General features: G+C 32.4%; 1 protein-coding gene across 1 annotated transcript in view; it reads left to right on the forward strand.

The window, feature by feature from the left end:
* Positions 1-21,556, forward strand: part of LOC129946124 (MICAL-like protein 1) — a 203,191-nt gene that overhangs the window by 66,502 nt on the left and 115,133 nt on the right. Inside the window, exon 3 of the mRNA XM_056056167.1 lies at positions 5,906-6,199. Within this exon, the coding sequence (XP_055912142.1) occupies positions 6,048-6,199 (152 nt within the window). The 5' untranslated portion in view covers positions 5,906-6,047. The remainder of the gene's footprint in view (positions 1-5,905; positions 6,200-21,556) is intronic.

The raw sequence follows: 21,556 nt of genomic DNA on the forward strand, positions 1-21,556 counted from the left end.
ACGCAATAACCTTCATGCCACGGGTACTAAACACAGGTAAAGGGTTGGCATTATATTTATCATGGAGCTGCGATGTGAATTCGGAGAAGTCATATACTTTCGGAAAGTCTTAAGCCTCTTTCATACACGAACTTAAATCCGTGAGAATATCATCCGTAGATTCCAGTAGATAAGAAAGCGTTGCCACGGCCATATTATTCTAGCTGGAATGGATATTGTAAATCGAACCTCCGGGAAAAATCCATCTGTGTTTAGTGTCTTGAAAGCTTCAGACGCTTTTCTACTACTGTCAATTTTCCACGCTTAGGACTTTAACTGAACGGACCAAATCGTAGTGTGTGAAACAAGCCAAAGGCAAAAAGCTTTAAGTTTTAATGATTCAATCAAGTGCAAAGTCACAATCTGCTTCGAGGCAAAATTTAAGATTAAGACACAGATCTGGGTACACGTCTTACCCACGAAGATAAGACTGAATTAACCAAGAACACATTCTACGATATCCTCATATATATAAATATTTATAGCCTTCGGATCTGGATATTTAGGATAATCCTAGTGAAGATCATAGGAAATCAGAAGATCGAGCGATTAAAAAATTCCACAAAATATTGAAGTCAAATTTCTATTTCTTAAATTAAATATTAACTGTAAAGTCAAAATTTTTTTAGGCACTTTTATTATATCAATTTATTATTATATTATTGAGTGTCTATAAATATAAAACAAATTACGTTAAGTGAACCGCACCACGACGCACGTGATGTTGCGATGTTTATATAAGAGTTAGAGTGAGATCCACTTAAAATTTCAAACATGTCTAGATGCCATAGTTATCTTTCATCTCGTTTTTATACTTAAACTATACTCATCCTAACCATCACGTCATCGAAGCAAATTATGTTCTTTCGGTAGCGGTAGCGGTAGCGGTGGCGGTGATGGTGATGGCGACGTCCAAGTCCACGTCCACGTCGAGAACGTCAACGGATAGACCGCCAGACCTATGATTTTCCGAAATCAGGAACAAAATCTAGAGTAGGAAGTCAACATGTTGACAGGCTCTTGACAAGTGCATCAACTACTCTCTAAAGCCGCACATAGTAATTCCACATACCTACATATATATATTTTTTTAATGTCTAATTTCTAAAGAACAGTTTTCTTTTTTGTCGAAGAGGCTTTATGCACAAAGTTCCCGGTAGAATTTGAATTTTACATTCTTTAATGAGATTCTAATCTTTTGCTGCCCATGCAGCAGCAGGACTACGTAATTCGAAGAAGAACAACATTCTGTACAAATCTCTTAACTATACGTGAATATTCCTATATGCATATTTGAGGTTAGGCTGATGGGCTGGAGAAATGCAACGTTACATCAATGGGTATGGTTAGGGTATATCCCATCATCATCATCATCATCATCGTCCGGTTATTGGTTTTCTAAGAGATGAGTTGAGTATGCGCCATCCCAGAGTGCACCTTTGATGATGTCATTTAAAGACGAACAGAAGAAGTCTTGAAAACAACTTGAATATAATCAAGTTAACAATTATAACGGAAAATGTTTGCCTATGCACTGAGTTGCGTAAAAGAAGTTTAACATTATGTTTAATTTTTGGAATTTGACGTCCGTATGAAGGCGTGCGGACTGTGTACGATACCTGAAACCATTCTGCAGAACAATGACACTTGTCTTAGAGTTGTTGTCATAGTCGGCTTTGTCTGTGTCAGTCGGCTTTTAACAAAGGTGAATATAGGGACTCACGTGAGTAACACTTTATACCAACATTATTTTTGAAATGAATCGCCCACATTTTTGTATGTGCAAGTTATAAACGTGGGAAATAGACCAGCAGGAAAATATATCTGAAATTGTTTCTTTGTACTTTTGAAAGAGCTTCAAAAACTAGCATGACAGTTAAGCTTATAGTTGCCACTTTTGTATTTTTTCACTAGAAATGGTTGATTTTTATTTTCTTGTAGAAATGTTTTGCTTTCTTTATTTATTTTTGAATAAATAGAATTTTCCAATGAGAGGTTTTATTTTTAAGAATCTGATATTTTGGCAGCTGTCACTTTTGATGCTATCATCTTTTGCCAGTTGATAAGCAAAAATACCTCATTTTTAAAAAAGAAACGATACTCGCTTTAACAACTAATTTAATTTTTTTAAGATTTGTTACAATAATGGTACTACATACTTAAAATTCTCCAAAAAAAAGTTTCTGACCGTGTTGTTTTTATTAAGCTTATTTTGGGACTTAATAAAAGATAAGGTCAATGCTAATGCCTTTAAAAACAATTCAATACCTTCAACCTAACCAATTACACTCATTTCTAATGGAAGTTTAAGGGGTAGGGTAATCGCAATCCTAGGGCCAAAAAGAAGGGTTTTGGTGTTTTTCTTTTTAGAGTAACTACGGAATGAATTGATAAATGAAATTCATTTTAAAATATTAAATAAAAAAAAAGTCTAAAGAAATATACTTTCCAATATGCATATATTCAAAATCTTTTGGCAACCGGTTGAAAATTGTCTGAGATGTGGATGTGGAAGAATTTTGTAATACCTTTAATATTAAAATTTTAACACCAAGTATGTTCTTAGAAGTTATTTTCATTCATAATTTTAAAGATTCAATTGATGTTAAGAGGTTAATAGGGTCAAGAATGTTAGTTTCCGTTGTTTTAAAGCCAATCCAACTGAAAAAACCGGAATAAGTTCTAGCAAGCCAAAAAAGGACTGCAACGCCCAAATACTGCTATGTCCCAAAGGCAGTACAAATTTTTGTTCATTTGTAAAAAATATGAGGAGTTCTTCCTCTTTTTCGGTTCCTACGCTCGTGGTCAATGACACTCTGTTTTTAAGCTCTTAAGAGAAAGCTAATCTCTTTGCTAGGCAGTTCGCCGTAAATTTAACGCTTCCAGTGAATGTTATGACCCCGCCTGTACTTCAGCGAGTCAGTAATTCTATGGGACCAATCTTTTTTCGCACTCGTACTGTGGCAAGAGTTCTTAAAGATCTCAACATTCATAAATCCGCTGGTCCGGATGGTTTCCCCGCTATTGTTCTGAAAAGGTGTTCTTCAACGCTGGCAAAACCACTGCGTTAGTTTTTTCATCTGTCCTACTCCTCATGTCTGGTTCTGAGCGGATGGGAAACCGCATTTGTCCAGTCTATTCCTCACGGTGTAATTACCGACCGATTGCACTTAAATCCCTTCTTTCCAAGGTGATGGAAAGGCTGATTTATTATCAGTTCAAAAAATATATCGAAAATCGAAAGCTTCTCAATGACCGTCAATGCGGTTTCTGTAGCAATAGGTCCACTAGTGGACCAAATCTTTACATCGTTTTGGAGAAAGCAAGATTACTACACTATTCTAGTCTATTTTAGTCTATTCCGAAAAAAGGCAAATCTTCCTCACGGTCTAATTACCGACCGATTGCACTTACATCCCTTCTTTTCAAGGTCATAAAAACACTGATTAATTATCAGCTCAAGAAATATCTCGAAGATCAAAAGCTTTTTATAACCGCCAATGCGGCTTTCGAAGCAATAGGTCCACTGGTGATCTCATGGTTCATCTCACCGAACAGTGGAACAAATCTTAACATAGTTTTGGAGAAAGTAAGATTATTGCACTAGATATTTCAAAAGCATTTGATAGGGTTTGGCATCAGGCTCTTTTATCGAAAATGCGTGCTTTTAGTATTTATGAATCCCTCCTTCGTTGGATTAGTAATTACTTTTCGAATCGTTCCATACAAGTTGTATTGGATTACTTCAAGTCTGGAAACCACAAAATAAATGCTGGTGTGCCCCAGGGCTATGTTCTATCTCCAACACTATTCCTTATTTGGATTAATGATCTCCTGTCTGCAACTTCTAATCCAATACATTTTTCGCTGACAATTGTACTCTTAGCTTTTTATATTCATTTTCTAATTGACACCCCTCTTCTTCAGATGTGGAACTGCAACGACAAAATATGATAAGCTCATTAAATTTCGACCTAAACAGCATTGTACAATGGGGAATAAAAAACCGCGTGGAATTTAATGCTTCGAAAACCCAATGCTTTCTTGTATTGTTAAAGCGAGATGTACCCCGTTGCCAATATTCATAGATAGCACTTGCATCGAGGAGACTGAACATCTTGATGTTCTCTGTATGTGTATCACCAACCACCTTTTGTGGAACGATCACATACGCCATGTCTAAAGCGATGCAAGAAGTGTTTCTCCCCCTCTTTGGACGTATATAAGTCTTGTAGATAATCTGGCTCGAGTGTAACTCCCATATCTGGTCTGGTACTTCTGGAACTTACTTAAGCCTCTTGGCGAAGAGCATTTAGATTGATTGGTGATATTACCATCAATTTATGTCGCTTGAACATTGTCGAAATTTTTCTTGTCTCACCCTCTTTTGCCGTTATTTTATTGGTTTATGTTCTAGAGAAATAGCCAGTTGCATTCCTCCCCTTAAACAGTTCCACCGTTATACTCGCGCTTCTAAGAATGATCATCAACATACCCTAGAGCCCAACTTCGGTCGTACTGTCAAGCACAGAGATTCGTTCTTTAGCCGTACTATTCGAATGTGAAATACCTTGCCACACTCTGTCTTTCCCAGCCATTGCAATATTCAGGAATTAAAAACCACTGTGCATCAACACCTCCTCCTAAGTTAAGAACTGAATTTCTGCAATTCCACTTCTTTTTACAACCAAAATCATTTTTAAACGTTCTTAAATGATTTTTAACCACTGTCCATTTCCATAAAGATTGATTTTTTCAAAGTGGCAACCTCATAACAGTAAAAAAGCCATTAAACTATAAATGGCGGTAAATTCACATTTTGTATTGTGTGTGCTGTGCAGTTCAGGTCTAAGCTGATTACATTATTGAACTTTTATGATTTTAAAAAACCGACCGAATGCAAGACGCGATGACATGCCAACCCCCTACGCACTCATTTATGTGTACTTTGTTTTATTGTTTAATCAAGTAAATTGAGGTAGAGAGAGAGTGCTTGTGCTTGAGTGGTTTTAAAGCTTAAAATTGTAGTCAGCGACTGTCAAATGGAATCAATGCAACTTTGTTGAGAATGCATATTGGTTAACCCCAATGTTGGGAGAGTGTAGGAGGGATTTATATTGTTTTTTTTATGGGATGTTCTTGAACTTGTATTCACTAAAAGAGCTGAAGTCAACATAAAAGTTGAAAGACTTTATATAGAGTCTTGGTATATAAAAATTGGTCTCCACTGAGAATCTTTTTGTTAAGAAAGAAACTGAGGTAGAAGACCTTTCCCTAAATAACCTTGTTCGTTTCGTGTTTGAATTTATTTGCACCTTACTGTCCTCCTCCTTGTGACTTGACAATATTTTAAATTGGGTGTGGGGTGGCCATGAATGAATGATCTTATAGGTCTTAATATATGGCGTCATATCTTGGCTATGCTTTTGTCCAGCTTCATTGGGTTCAGAGTTTTGATTAATCGATAAATGTCATTTATGTTCAATTTAACTTCCATTAGGTTCATAACACTGATGCAGTTTTGTGAAGGGTTGCATTTGTTTTTAATTAAAAATCAAGGTGTAACATTAATGATTGAATTTAAGATTGAATTTTACTTATGTATGTGTTAGTTTTAACTTTAGAAGTATCTGAACAGAAAACAACTGTAAAACTTATGAAGAAAAACCTTGTTCTGAACTTATCAGAAAAAATTGTTCTATTACAACAAGAAACGTGTAAATCTGAAAAATTGAGTTCATTCTCAGAGGTTTTTGAAGTTTTTAGACGAAGATACTTTTTTTTGTGTTAAGATTGATCTTCTTTATTTTCAATCTAATTTTTCTTTACAAATTGTTTAACCAATTTTATTCATTTTTGTTTCTAGCTAACTTTTTGTTGCTACTGATCGTATTAACAACATCATCAGCTAATTGAAGCGCCATCATCATCGTTTTTAATATATCAGAACGTGAGAACTATACCTACTTTTTCAACAACAACAACAAAAATATATAATAACAGAAATTATGGGTGAGAGAAGAGGAACTAAAGCTTTGGAATTATGGTGCCGACGAATGACCGATGGCTATCCAGGTGTAAAGATCGACAATATGACCACATCGTGGCGAGACGGTCTGGCATTTTGTGCGATGATCCATCACTTTAGGCCTGATTTGATGTAAGTATATAATTTTTTTTTGTTCATTTATAATGATTGCCTTGATTTTTGTTTTTGTTATATTCATTTTTTTATGAAAAATAATAAACTGGATTATAAAGTTTACTAGGGCAGTAAGATACTTCAAAAAAACAACCATGGGAACATAAAAGAATTAGAATAATACAAAAGAAAAAAAGTTAATTAACTGTAATAATGTTGAAAGATCTGATGATGAAATACCCATCATCTAAACTGTAGTATGATTGGATTTGATTTGATATTTTTTTTATCTAATAGTTTAGGCTTTTATAAGTTTTTAGATCAACATCAATTGTGGTTTTATGAAGAATTGCCTTGGGCACTTACAACAAAAAAAAACTGAAACTACTGAATTCTCAAAAATATTCAGATACATTCAAAAGAGGAAAATTTATTGTTTGCCAAAAATTGAACTCGAAATTTTAGTAAGATTTGTTTGAATATTTGCTCAGAACTAATAATTTTTTAGAAGTTAATGTTATTTTGAAGTTATTTTACTTCAAATCATTTGAAAACGTTACAAAATATCAATCTTCAATAATTTGAGTTTAAAATATTGAAAGTGTTCTATAAATTTCAAATTGCTTTTCTTTTTTAAAAAAAAAAAAAAAAGGGGAAAATATGTCTGAGTCACGTAACTTATTTTGTTTCTATCTTAGAACTCAAGTTCGTTACAATTCATGTTGTTAGTCATTTCAAAATTTAAATTTCAGTAATTTAATAGTTTTTTTTTGAACAGATAAAAAAGTAATTGAAAACTGTACAATTTCATTTAACTTGATAAATTCTAGAAAATACCAAAAATAACTAAAGTATGTGGTACATACATTTTTTTTTTGAAAGCCTCTCCAGTGATTCATCAAACATTTAGTTGCTATAACAAATCACAAATTTAGATTGAGCCAAAGAGTTACACTTTTTATAAAAAGGCCTATAGCCACATTTTCCATGGTGATAATGTTTTTAAATTGTTTTTTTTTTTTTTGTTAAGTTTTACACGTTATAGTACTTATATTTTTTAATATGAAATCATGTCTCATGTACATGCATAACTGCAATGTGTAGTTTTTGATATACAAATGCTCACGAGTAAGAAAATCCGCTTTTTATGACTTCAAAAAGCTGTGGTCATCTAATACACTTGGGGTTGGATCTTTTAGTCAAAAACTATTTTGGCTAATCAATATTCATTGTTAAGCAGGAATTAAACAAAATATCTCTAAATTGGATTTTTTTCAAAAAAATATTCAAAGTTTTTTAACAACATCATTGCTTATCAAATACAATATTTCTTAAGTCAGTATCATTGTAACTTCTCAAAATAATCAAGTGAAATACATTTGACTTTACTTTCTTTACTTGCGACATATGGGAACTACATATTTGCCAAATTTTGAATTCGTAAAACATTCTGAATTCGAGATTTTAATCAAATATGACATTACGACGGTAGAGAAGTCAAAAAAGTGGGTTTCCCGATTCTGTCCGTCTGTCTATCTGTCCTTGCCCCTACAGCCTAATGTTTTGGGTCAATTGATTTTAAATTTCGAAATTAAGGTTTTGAGGCTATTAGTTTGACCAACAAATTTGTATGAATGGTAATGTAATTTTTTTAAGACTAAAAATTACATTACCATTCATACAAATTTGTTGGTCAAAAATCGAAAATTCGCATTTTGTCCAAAATGAACCGATAGTTTTTACTTGAGACATATAGGAACTACATATGTATGCAAATAGCAATTTTTGCATTCGTGCATAATTTCGAACTCGAGATTTGAATCAAACTTCATATTACGATGGTAGAGATGTCGAAATAAGTGGGTCCCGCGATTCCTTCCGGTCTGTTTTGTCTGTCTGCCCATGCTCCTACAGCCTAAACCATTGGGTCGATTAAGTTCAAACTTAAAAGTTAAGGTTTTGAGCAGATTCGCGTTAGACGTTTTTTTCATTTGTTTTAAAAGATCAAAACAAACAGTGGTCCCCATACAATTTTATTGGTAGAAAAACGAAAATTCGAATTTTCTCAAAAACAAACTAATAGATTTTTTTAAATTTTCTCTAAAATTTTATTTTTTAACTTGGCTTCTTTTAATACAAAAAAAACATATTTTTGTATTGCTCAGGAAAGGTACCGTTCCTAAAACCGATTTGTTTCTTCATTTTCTCAGCAACTTATCAAACGATTTCAATAATTATTTTTTTCGAATAAGCTCTTATATTGCCTTAACAATATTTGATTATTGAAAGTACATTTTTTTATTTTTTACATTTAAAAAAAAATTGATTTTTTTTTCAAAATTCTATATCTAAAAAACGGGTCAACATTTTTTTATGTTATTCAAATACAAAGCGTGTATTTACAATCACTAAACAACTGCATACCAAAAATATTTTTAGAACAAAATTGAAAAATTTTATACATACAAAATTAATTTAAAAAAAACGCTGTAACAATTTTCAAAAAATAAATAGGAAAAATCAAAGATTTTTTGATTTATAAAATGGCATTTAAATTTTTGAAGACAAACTTAAATTTCAAGTAAAATTTTGAATCTTACAATAGTTTCTTTTTTTTAGTTATTTTAACAGTGCATGAGCCCGAAAGAGCGCATTATTTTGACAAAATTGTAATTACATTCCTATCTTTTATCCAAACTAATGCATTTGGTACATATTTATGTATTTTTATAACAACAACTATTGTAAATACTAACGATGGCCGTCCGCGAAGCGCCACTGTATCAGATTAACGAATATGATATATTTAATCAACAATCTATTTTAAAGTGTCTATCAAGCAGCATTATCTTGGTGCCTTTGTATATATGATTTTAAAATATTGTTCTTTACGAATAAGGTTGTTTCACACATATTTTACTTGCCTATATAAAAGAATAAATACTTAGTATAAGTTAAAGAAACGGTCCAGAACGAATATATATATTTTCTATTCTATTCTACCTACCAATAAAATTCCTTCATTATCATCATAAACATGTCTTTATCTACATAAGGCTGAGCACACCAATCAACTATTCTTTATTCGTTTTAGACAATTACCTAACAACTCAACCAATATGCGATCGCTTTACAATTAAAACATATATGTTCTGCCTCTTTCTTATCTTCAGATAATTTACTTTCCATCCTGGTTCTTCTAATATGAAATTAAAATAAAGCTATCCAATTGAAAAAGTTTCGAACGAACTAGTTGAGTACACAAACAATTGTTTTCGTTAAGTATGCCCACAATTATTTTTCATTTCCAGGATGAAATGTCCTAGGATGAGTTGTGTCTTGGGATGAATCGCGCGGTGACAAGTCAAATGGCATTTATATCTTTGAAGAAAAACTTATTGAACACGTATATTTTCAAATCTTATATAGGTACTTTAAACAGACTCTTTGCATACAGGAGCAAGTTCGTGCGACCCAGTCGTGCATTTTTTTTTCATTTTCACTTAAATCTTCTTTCTTAATTCGGCTTTATTCAATACAAAACAAATATTTCTGTATTGCTCCAGAGTGGTACCCTCCATAGAACCGTTAATCTTTTTACAAGTTTTCTCAAGAACTAAAGAACCGATTACAATAAGTTTTTATCCGCGCAAGCTCTTATACTCTCTGAATAACATTGGAAAATCAAAAATGTCATTGTTTTTATTTTCGGTTTTTAAAAAATGATTAATATTTTTGAGCAATTCGATATTTCGAAACTGGTTCATCAGTTTTATACAAAATTGAGCTTTAAATAACAACATATCAAAAATATTTTTAAACTAAATTTGAAAAATTGTATATACACAAAATTGATTGAAAAAAAAACGCTCTAACAATTTTCAAATAAAAGTTTTGCAAAATTATTTTTTTTTTTTGAGAAAACAAAAAGCATTTAAATTTTTGAAAATAAAAACAGGAAATATTTTTAAACAAACTTCCTGTAAATTGATGATTTATAAAAAAAATTAAGATGTTAGCAACAATATTTTGTGTAAAATGTTAAAATCCGTATTTATTTATTTTAATTGTTTTTAAAATAAATTGTTAAGTGACAACTTAAAATTTTTCTAAAAATTCTACCAAAATATAAACGGTGATTTTTTAAGAGCTTGAGAACTTTAAAAAAAAAAGAGGCTGGGATGCGACCCACACTGATAACTTCCCATCCCGTCTGTCGATTTGTCTTGCTTAAAAGTTTTTTCTATATGTACTAGTATCAATTTTACCAAATGTGCGTACTATTTTTTATAGATTTTATTTTTTATGAAAAAACGTACTGTTGGATTTTTATATAAAAATCACTGAATATCGAAAACAATATTTTCTGTAATATAAAATAAGTTTGAAGCCAATATTTTATAGTTTTGAAAAGATATTTGAGTCGAAAATCAATTTTTGCCAACTTTTGTTAAATTTTTTTTTAGTTAATTAATTTTTTGTACAAAAACTATCAATTCGATTTTTTTCAAAATTTTACTAAATGTTAAAAACAATATTTTTTGACAGATAAAAGTAGTTAAAAGCCAATATCTCCAAGTTTTGAAAAGATATTTGAGTCGAAAATCAATTTTTACCAATTTTTATACATTTTTTTTAGGTTTTTATTTTTTGTAGAAAAAATTGTCAATTCGATTTTTCTCAACTTTTTTCAAAATGTTGAAAACAATATTTCTTATAAGATGAAATATACTTGAAGCCTAAATTTCAAGTTTTTGAAAAGATATTTGAATCCATATTCAATTTTTACCAACTTTTGTTAAATTTTGTTCGGTTTTTAATTTTTTATAAAAAAACTGTCAATTCGATTTTGTTCAAAATTTTACTGAATGTTGACAACAATATTTTTTGAAAGATAAAAGTAAATTAAAGCCAATATCTCAAAGTTTTGAAAAGATATTTGAGTCGAAAATCAATTTTTACTAACTTTTATTAATTTTTTTTTTAATTTTTATTTTTTGTACAAAAACTGTCAATTCGATTTTTCTCAAAATTTTACTGAATGTTGAAAACAATATTTCTTATAAGATAAAATAAGCTTGAAGCTTAAATTTCAAGTTTTTGAAAAGATATTTGAATCGATATTTAATTTTTACGAATTTTGAGTAATGTTTTTTTTAGAATTTTATTTTTTATAAAAAAAACTGTCAATTCGATTTTTCTCAAAATTTTATCAGATTTCAAAAACATTATTCTGCGTTGCTCAAAATTGTTTTGGAGATGAAATCATATGTTAGTCGTTAAATTTAGGAGGTGACAAATTTTTTTTTTCAGTTTTTTGATTTAGAAAAAAAACCGTTAGATAGATATTTTTCAAAAAATATACTTCTTTGAGATCACAATACAGTTTATTATATAAAATTTAATTCAAGTCTCTAGCGTTTTTGGTTCGTAAGATATTTAGGGTTAACCAAAATTTTCACCTTTTTTTTAAACTGCTATGGTCTGTCTTATTATCTGTATAACAAAATTTATTTGAAGTCGATATCTCTTCTGGTTCTTGAGCTATGGACGACGAAAAAAACGTCGCGAACGTACGGACGTACGAACGTACGTACACACGCACGCACAGACATCTTTCTAAAAATCTTTTATTTCGACTCTATTGACCTTGAAACGTCGAGAAATTTCAAAATTTTCAATTTGACAAATCGGACCCATTACAATAACTTCCTATGGGAAGTTAAAAACGCATAAAATTTGCAAAATCTCATCGATTTTTTATTTGAAACGTTAGATTGGTCCATGACATTTACTTTTTGAAGATAATTTCATTTAAATGATGACCGCTGCATCTTAGGTGGTCCATTCGGAAAGTCCAATTATGGGTAACTTTTTCGAGCATTTCGGCCGGAATAGCCCGAATTTCTTCGGAAATGTTGTCTTCCAAAGCTTGAATAGTTGCTGGCTTATTTGTGTAGACTTTAGACTTGACGTAGCCCCACAAAAAATAGTCTAAAGGCGTCAAATCGCATGATCTTGGTGGCCAACTTACCGTTCCATTCCTTGAGATGAATTGTTCTCCGAAGTTTTCCCTCAAAATGGCCATAGAATCGCGAGCTGTGTGGCATGTAGCGCCATCTTGTTGAAACCACATGTCAACCAAGTTCAGTTCTTCCATTTTTGGCAAAAAAAAGTTTGTTAGCATTGAACGATAGCGATCGCCATTCACCGTAACGTTGCGTCCAACAGCATCTTTGAAAAAATACGGTCCAATGATTCCACCAGCGTACAAACCACACCAAACAGTGCATTTTTCGGGATGCATGGGCAGTTCTTGAACGGCTTCTGGTTGCTCTTCACTCCAAATGCGGCAATTTTGCTTATTTACGTAGCCATTCAACCAGAAATGAGCCTTATCGCTGAACAAAATTTGTCGATAAAAAGCGGATTTTCTGCCAACTTTTCTAGGGCCCATTCACTGAAAATTCGACGTTGTGGCAGATCGTTCGGCTTCAGTTCTTGCACGAGCTGTATTTTATACGGTTTTACACCAAGATCTTTCCGTAAAATCTTCCATGTGGTCGAATAACACAAACCCAATTGCTGCGAACGGCGACGAATCGACATTTCACGGTCTTCAGCAACACTCTCAGAAACAGACGCAATATTCTCTTCTGTACGCACTGTACGCATTCGTGTGGTTGGTTTAATGTCCAATAAAGTAAACTGAGTGCGAAACTTGGTCACAATCGCATTAATTGTTTACTCACTTGGTCGATTATGTAGACCATAAATCGGACGTAAAGCGCGAAACACATTTCGAACCGAACACTGATTTTGGTAATAAAATTCAATGATTTGCAAGCGTTGCTCGTTAGTAAGTCTATTCATGATGAAATGTCAAAGCATACTGAGCATCTTTCTCTTTGACACCATGTCTGAAATCCCGCGTGATCTGTCAAATACTAATGCATGAAAATCCTAACCTCAAAAAAATCACCCTTAAAAAAAGTTAAGCTTCATATTACAAAATTGCTTCAAACTAAAAGATTATTGGAAAATTAATATAAATCAGTTATAATTCCACCACATTGAAATTAGAGGTCGAAAATATTTATCACGAACCTGATAGACCCACCAGCTGACCTTTTAAATTGCATGCAACCAAAAATGTTCTTAATAATTATCAACTTACCAGCTATTAAAAATGTAAGCTATTAAAAATGTTGCATTCTTTAGAAACAAGTTTTTACACAGATGAGTCAGAATCAAAAGAAGGGGTTGGTGGAGATGTTTACTCTGCACGATTAAAATTGAGTCTCTCATTCCGCCTTCCCAATCATTGTAGTGTGTTCCAGGCGGAACTTTTAGCGATAAAGGAAGTCTTGTCCTGGCTTAAAGAAAACGCGATATCAACTTCTGATATCCGTATTTTTTTAGAAAGCCAGGCCGCTATCAAATCTGTGGACTCTGTCTCTACAAACTTCATAGCAGTCCACAACTGTCGATCATCTCAAATGGAGATGGCACTACATTTTAATATTCACATTTGCTGGGTGCCGGGCCATTGAGACATTTCTGGTAATTGTAAGGCCGATGAACTCGCCAGAAACGGTACAGTACAGCCGATCCTACCACGTTTGGCAAGAACTGACATACCAATCGTTTCTTGTAAACTGCTGCTAATGCAAGACGCTGTGAGGAGGGCAGGCACCAGGTGGAATAACATCACCACGTGTCAAGCCACAAAAAACATCTGGCCAACACTGGATTTAAAACGTTCAAGGTGCTTGCTCTCTCTAAGCAGATCGCATATAAGCTCGATAATATGTGTCATAACCGGACACTGTCTAATAAGAAAGCACTCCACGAGACTAGGCGTATTCTCAAATGACTTTTGCTGAAGCTGTATGGACGAAGAAGAGGAAGAAACGGTTCTTCATCTTCTCTGCACATGTCCTGCTCTCGCAAAGAATTACCTAGGAGAATTCTCCTTTAACGATCTAAACGATTTAAATTATATCGGTATGATCAGCCTCTCACGTTTCGTAAGGGACTCAAGCTGGTTCAATTGAGCTTAGGAGGAAGCCTCAAGATTCATGTGGTATCACAATGGGCCATTAAACTGGCCTAAGTGTGTCCGTTTCCATCTTGGACAGCCACTATAACCTAACCATAACATAACCTAAAAACAAGTAACATACGAATTCCTTTTAAACAAATTACATCTGAGCACTTCTTCACAATGACAGTTCGTGAAAAAGCAACCAAGCAAACAAAACCTAAATCTAGAGAACAGAGCATTTGAACCAGAAGTCATATTAATTAAGCAAATTTCTCAAATTTTAGAAAATCTTTTTAGAATTAAAAGGTTAGTAAAGCGCTAAGAGATATTAAGATGTAAACATCTCTTAAAAGTATTAGAATTATCTTCTTAATTTAATAATCTATTTAAATGTTCTAAGATTTAACTGAGTAACTTAAAATTTTGTATAGATAAATTTAAATTTGAGGAACTTTAAAACTTCGAGAAATGTTAAAATTTTCAATTGGACAGAATGTGAGTTAAAAACAAAGCCTACATTAAATTAGTTCATTAAAAATAAAAATACAATTAAAAAAATGCCAACAAAAAGAATATACCTTGATTTTTAAAAATAAAAAAGAGTTTTTGGTATTCCTTTCTTTTCAAAGAATCTAGTTAGACTTATTTCCAAAATCAAACCTTAAATTTCTTTGGGGCATGTTCATAGATGTTTTCTAAACTGTTGGTAAGTTATTTTTAAGCAAGTCCAGAGTTTAGGCTATTTATAAATAAATTTAAACCTAAGTTTGAGCTTAACCTGTGGTAGAATACAACCTTAAAGCGGGGTTTTACAAACACATCAACAAAATTGACTATGAATAAGAGCTGTGTTTATTTAATCAACAAGCCTTAAACTACAGATCAAGAAATCACAACTTTAGTAATTCTCTATGAATACGCGCCTTTGTATTCAACTAAAATATTTTGTTTTTAGTTATTAATTATAAATAAAGAAATAAAACAAAACTTGATGGCTCTATTAACAAAGAATCACTATCAGAACATTGAGTTATCTTCAATTGTTCATCTGATGAAGAACAAATTCTTCTTCTTTTCTATTTAATATATATTAACAAATTACCAATTACATTTCTCATAAAATAACTTCATTAACAATTGAAAAAGAAAAGAACTGTGAAAGACGAAGCTCATCATACATTTATATTTTGTTGTAATTTGAATCAGAGACACTTATTCATACAAAAGATCTTGAGAAAAGGTGTGTTAAAGATGAACAAATCCATTTCTGCCCTCAATTATACAATCACGATGACATTTTTATGACTTGAAATAACAAGCTCCATAACAGAACTGTAAACAATCATGCAATCATCAAAAAATGAAGAAGACAAATCAAAACAAACCTTTTCCTACTGAAAATGCTATATGAAGTTGTACAATGGTTACAAAAGGTCAACAACTTTTAAGACCTGGTAAACTTTTCTTTCGACAGTATAATTATGTCGAGGAATGCGAAAGACGTCACTGATGTTTCATTCAACTTGAGTTCTTGAGATTTCTTCACTTTAAATTGGACTTATTATTAAGTTATCTTTTTTAGAAGAAGTGCCATTTTAGTTAATGAACGTTATTCTTTTATTAAAATAATTTTATTAACATTGATTAAGGCCATAACACATATGAACATTTTTACTCCACCTATGCCATTGATTGTTTGTAAGTTAAATGTCATCATATCAATACGTACGTATTATGATAGCGTGTGAAATTTGAATAAGCCTCTGGCGTATCAAGTGTCAAAATAAAAAACCAATGAACTTGCTATTGAACTTGTGGCGTGGTAGTGGTGGTGGTGGTGGCGTTGATGGCGGTCGGTGGCCGATATATGTACTACAAATGTATGTTTTCAATATGCATTCATTGACCACGATTGTTGACGTTTCATTGAAATTTCTTTTCTTTTCATCTGTTTCCTCTCTTCTTTTTTTTCTATAGTTTGTTCGTGGTATTTGTTGTTTTTTTTCTTTTTATAACGGAATGATGAGTTGTTATTTGTTTGTCATTGGATAAATTATGGGGCATTTTGATGGTCATCTGTCATTAGTGTTGTTACTACTTATTTAATTGTAAGTTAACATAGGCTGATGAACCGTTTTGACATTCACTGTCAGTAATGATTATTAGGTTGGTTTATTGTACTCCTCATGTCTATTAAGGACAGGAAGACAGGTGGAGATAAAAGATTGTGCTTCGTTTGAACTTTTTGTATGGTTTTCGATAGGAAATTACAATTTAAAATCGATTAAGGCTATAGCTTAATTTGAGGAAATATTTTATTAGTTTGTTTATAAATTTTAATTGTAACCAATGCTTGCATATTTATACAAATAGAAAGTACTTTGCTCAACGAAGGATTTTTTATATTAATTTTAACTTTGCAAAGTGAGTTCTCCCTAAAGGCAACTGGGGAACTGTCACTGTCAAAACATTCAATGAGATTCTATATTTTAATCAATGTGGATGTAATGAACAAAGCACATCTAAAAAGTAAAAAACGCGAAAAACCTTGACTTATGAAAAGTGAACCTTAGAGCTAGAAAAAAACAACGATTTTTTATAAACAAAACAAAAGGCCCATTTTTTGTCCCGTTTAGGATGTAGGAGCAATTTAAGAAAAAAACTTTAAATTAAATTTTGTTAACAAATAATGCTATCAATTAAAAATGTATTCAACACATTATACCGCTACACAGAAATATTGAAAAAAACACTACTTTTCAAGTCAAATACTTAACCAAAAGATAATTTTTTCTTTAGAATATTTAAAGACTACGAAGGTTTTGTCATCTGATTAAAATTATTAAAAAAAAAAAAACCTTACAAAAAGGAAATGAAATCATTTTAAAGTCAATACGAATACCATCATTTATAACCGAGATATCGAGAATCGATTGTCAATTTTTACCAATTTTGCGTACGTTTTTTTTTGGGATTTTTATAAAGATTTTACTGAATATTTAAAAGAATATTTTATAGTTTTAATAAAGTTTTTTTAGGTTTTTATTTTTTCATTAAAAAAGAGCATGTCAATTCGATTTTTCTCAAAATTTTACAAAATATTGAAAATCAAATTTTGGAATATCAAAAATTTTAGTATAGAAAATCAATTTTTAGTTTTTTGGGCTTTTATTTTTTATAAAAAAAACAGTCAATTCGATTTGGAGATAAAATAAGTTTTCTGTTCGTATAATATTTGAGGTAAAAGCTATTTTTTGTTCAGTTCTTTTGATTTATAAAAAAACGTTAATTGAATGTTTTTAAAATTTTATATATGTCACGTAGTACCCGTGGCATGATGGTTAGTGCTTTGGACTTGTTAGTGACGAAGGTTGAGCTTCAGCTCATCTTCAATTCAATAAAAAATAAAAAGTCAGCAGGTGTCGATGGTATATCCAACGTTGTACTAAGACATTTACCGATGGAAGTAATTGAAATTTACACCACACTCTTCAACAATGCCCTGAATAATGCATATTATCCAGTGTATTGGAAGACCGCTGTGGTTCATCCTCTCCCGAAAAAGGGAAAGGACAACTCCAACCCGTCAAATCTTCGGTCGATAAGTCTTATTCCGAGCATCAGCAAAGTTTTCGAAAAGATCATTAATAGGGCTCTGACTAAGTGGGCTGCGGACAACAAAATAATTCCGGATACACAGTTCGGGTTCAAGGCGGGTCATGACACAATTCATGCTGCGTCTAAACTCGTTTCTGATATCCAATGGATTAAATCAAAACAACAATGCACAGGTTCTGTTCTCTTTGATTTGGAAAAGACCTTTGACACCGTATGGTTGGAGGGTCTTTACCTAAAACTGAAAAGAGTTGGCATAAGCAAGCCATTGTTGTATATACTTTATGATATGCTTAACGGTAGAAAGTTTGTTGTCAAAAGTGGCAATGTAACTTGTACCACAACATTCTCAATTAAAAATGGCCTTCAACAGGGAGCGATGAATTCGCCGATTCTTTTAAGCATTTACACCAGCGATCTGATAGGTAGTCTTACAAAGGCAATTGCGTACGCCGACGATCTAATTGCGTACAGAACGACCCAAAAGGTTGGGGTTATTAGAATTCTCTTGTAGCTTGATTTCGACAAGATTCAGCGATATTGCGTTGACTAAAAACTGAAAATAAATGTCCAGAAGTCGGAGACAATTCTGTTCCGGACTCCGTTGGCTGGGGCCATGAGGGATACGTGCAAGAATTGGCGCAAGATGGTCATCGTTGATCTTCACGGGCAGCCATTAGCGAGCAAAAGTGTAGTGAAGTACCTCGGTATCTGGTTAGAACAATATTTATATTTCGACACACATATAAATGCTGCTCTGACCAGGGCCAGAGGAGCCTTTGCTCTGACGAAACGGCTGTTTTTTAGCAGTCGGCTTGACCCCAGAGTGAAGGTAATTTGCTACATGGCCCTCATACGGCCAATGATAGTTTATGGTTGTCCTGTGTGGTTCAACGTTGCCCCTTCCCAGATGGAGAAGTTTCGCGTGTTCGAGCGGCAGTGTTTACGACGCTGCACCGGCTTAAATCGAACAGCCGAATCTTCCTACATGCATTACTATTCCAACGAGGTTCTGCTCAACGGGGCTCGAATCAACAGAATTGACAATTTCGTGATAAAACTCGTTCGAGGTGACATTGCAAGAGCTATGTCTTCGACCAACAATTTAATTTTCGGGGCTTTCTATCCGAACGACGAATATTTTGAAAGTGCACGCTTGAGTCGCTTCATTCCACCAGAGGCATTCCTCTTTTAAGATAGATGCGGTCTGATACAGGACAGATTTGAAGTTTTGTCTGTTTTTAAGATAGGTTTAAGAATGAATTAATAAAAATCAATTACTGCCATGCAAGGGGTCTTGGGTTCAATCCCTGCCTGTGCCCCCTTAATTTAAAAAAAAAAAAATATTTTGCGCGGGTACTGCCTCTTGCGAGGAATTGACAAATCCTTCAAGAGTAATTCTTGTCATGAAAAAGTGCTTTCTCAAATTAGCCGATCGGATTCGGCCTAAAATTCTAGGTCCCTTCCATTCCCGACAACAGTACTCGCACACAGGAATGGTTGAGAGTTGTAAGTCACTAGGGCCTGGTTCATAACGGACTGTTGCGCCACATTATTATTTTATATGTCACGTATTACGTCACATTATACAATTCAATTCAAGTCGCTAGCATTTTTGATTGGTGAGATATTTTGGGTGAACCAACATTTTTAGTTGTTCTTGTAATTGCTATGGTTAAAAAAAGTAATAATTACATTTTTTTGACAGTTCTTTCTGCATCTTTATAACAAATTTAATAAGAACTCGATATCTCTACTGGTTCTTGATAGCTTCCAGACAAACGGACATCTCTCTAAAAATCTTTTATTTAGGCTCTGGAGAAATATCAATATTTTCAATTCGAAAAATGGGAACGATTACAATACCTTCCCATGGAAAGGTAAATATATTTGCTTTAAACTCAGATATTTACTACATTTTATATTTTTAATATGTCGAAAACGTATTGAACATCAATTGTTTATTGTGTTCATACTTTTTTTCAAGAAATTAATTTCGTTTTAGTTAATTTTATGGTATCGAGAAGTTCTTCATTATTTTGATGATTTGGCGACTTTTTGGGCACTGTTTTAAAAGAAGCAATTCTTCTATACAATTTAGTCTAAATAATCGGGAATAACGATCAGTTTATTGAAATGTCCATTAGAAGTTTTGAATAACCTTAAGTTAAAATTAACGACTCTTTCTAAAATGGAGTTAGCTATTAGATCCTTATATATCCTTAATTTATTCAGTCCTTCGATTAAAAGTTCCAGACAAGAATGTAGTAAAGAAGATATTGAAACGTAGAAAAATGCAACAAAATATTCTTAGAATTAGATTCAATTTAAACACAAAAGTTACTAGTTATTTTGAAACCAAACCAAATAAGTGAAGTAAACTACTTTTATCGCAGGAATGACGAAATTTAATGAAAATGTATACAAAAATAAAATTCATAAATTATCAAATTGAAACTGGTTCATATTTTACACGATATAATTATTTCAATCTGTGTTTCACATCAACCCACGCAGAAAACTCAACCACAACCCGTTCAAGACCGCACGTGTGATTTTTTTATTTTCTAAAGAAATAAGTATACAAAAAAATATATATGTATAAGTTGACCCATAATAAAGTCGTATAAACAAAAAACCTTAAAGTTTCGAATAAAACGTAAAATCAACAAATTAAAAAAGTCACAATATCTTACCGTAACCATTCATCAGATCAACCTTGCAAGGTCGAATAGTATAGATGATGTTATATAGTTCTAGGTGTATAAATGTTTCAATTTAGAGTAAGCTTACACCACACCATTCAATATACTTTACCTACGTTCATTAGAAGTCCTGCTTTAAATGAACCTTACATAGAGCTTGGGTGCACCAACTTGCAAGAATCAATTAGACAAGATCTAGATCTAACTCTAGTTACCACAATATTATACAAAGACTCCGCTGCTGGCTGCTGCTGGTATATCCACCATCATGGTCATTAGGTTTAAAAAGTACAAAAGTGACAACACGTTTTAATATAGAACCAGCTATATCTGTAAACAGAAAAAAATATGCACTCGCTCCCATAGAGCAGGAAAGTCTAGAAACCGCTCCTCCATCCACCACCTCTAGCTTCAAGCAACTACCTTCGTCCGTCTTGGGTCGGCTGTTCTTTTCTTTTCAGAGCCAACTTTTATACGTATGTACAGTTCAATTTATTGGTCAGGGTAATGTTTTGCCAATTGGAAAATTGGCTTCAATGAAGTGTGTTTAGTTCGTGTGTCCATTCGCTCGCACAGCTTACATTTTCCATAAAACGGAAAACAAGTTCCATTTTGTATACCTTATACCTTAGCTACGTATGAGCTTCTCTTTTTCTTTTTGAAAAGATGGAAATTTCAATTTCAATTTACCACACTTAACTAATTTTTTAGCATAAATAATTTATTTTCTAAACGTTTGACACACATTTTGGTTCGTTTTAAGTTAATTATTTTGTTTGTTTTTGTTGGGTGTGTGTTTTAAACGATTTTTTGAACGGAGTTAACCAGTTTTTTTGAAATTTAAACTGGCACTCTTTTAATAACCCTGTTTTTTTTTTTGAAAAAAAAAATATTAAAATAAGCAATTACAAATCAAAAGTTAGAGTTTTAAAAATTTGTAACACGCTTCAAGTTAAAATTGATATCTAAGTAAAAAAAAATTAAATCTCTTTTAATAATGATTTTAAT

The sequence above is a fragment of the Eupeodes corollae genome, chromosome 2 (assembly GCF_945859685.1).
Source record: "Eupeodes corollae chromosome 2, idEupCoro1.1, whole genome shotgun sequence".
NCBI lineage: Eukaryota > Metazoa > Arthropoda > Insecta > Diptera > Syrphidae > Eupeodes > Eupeodes corollae.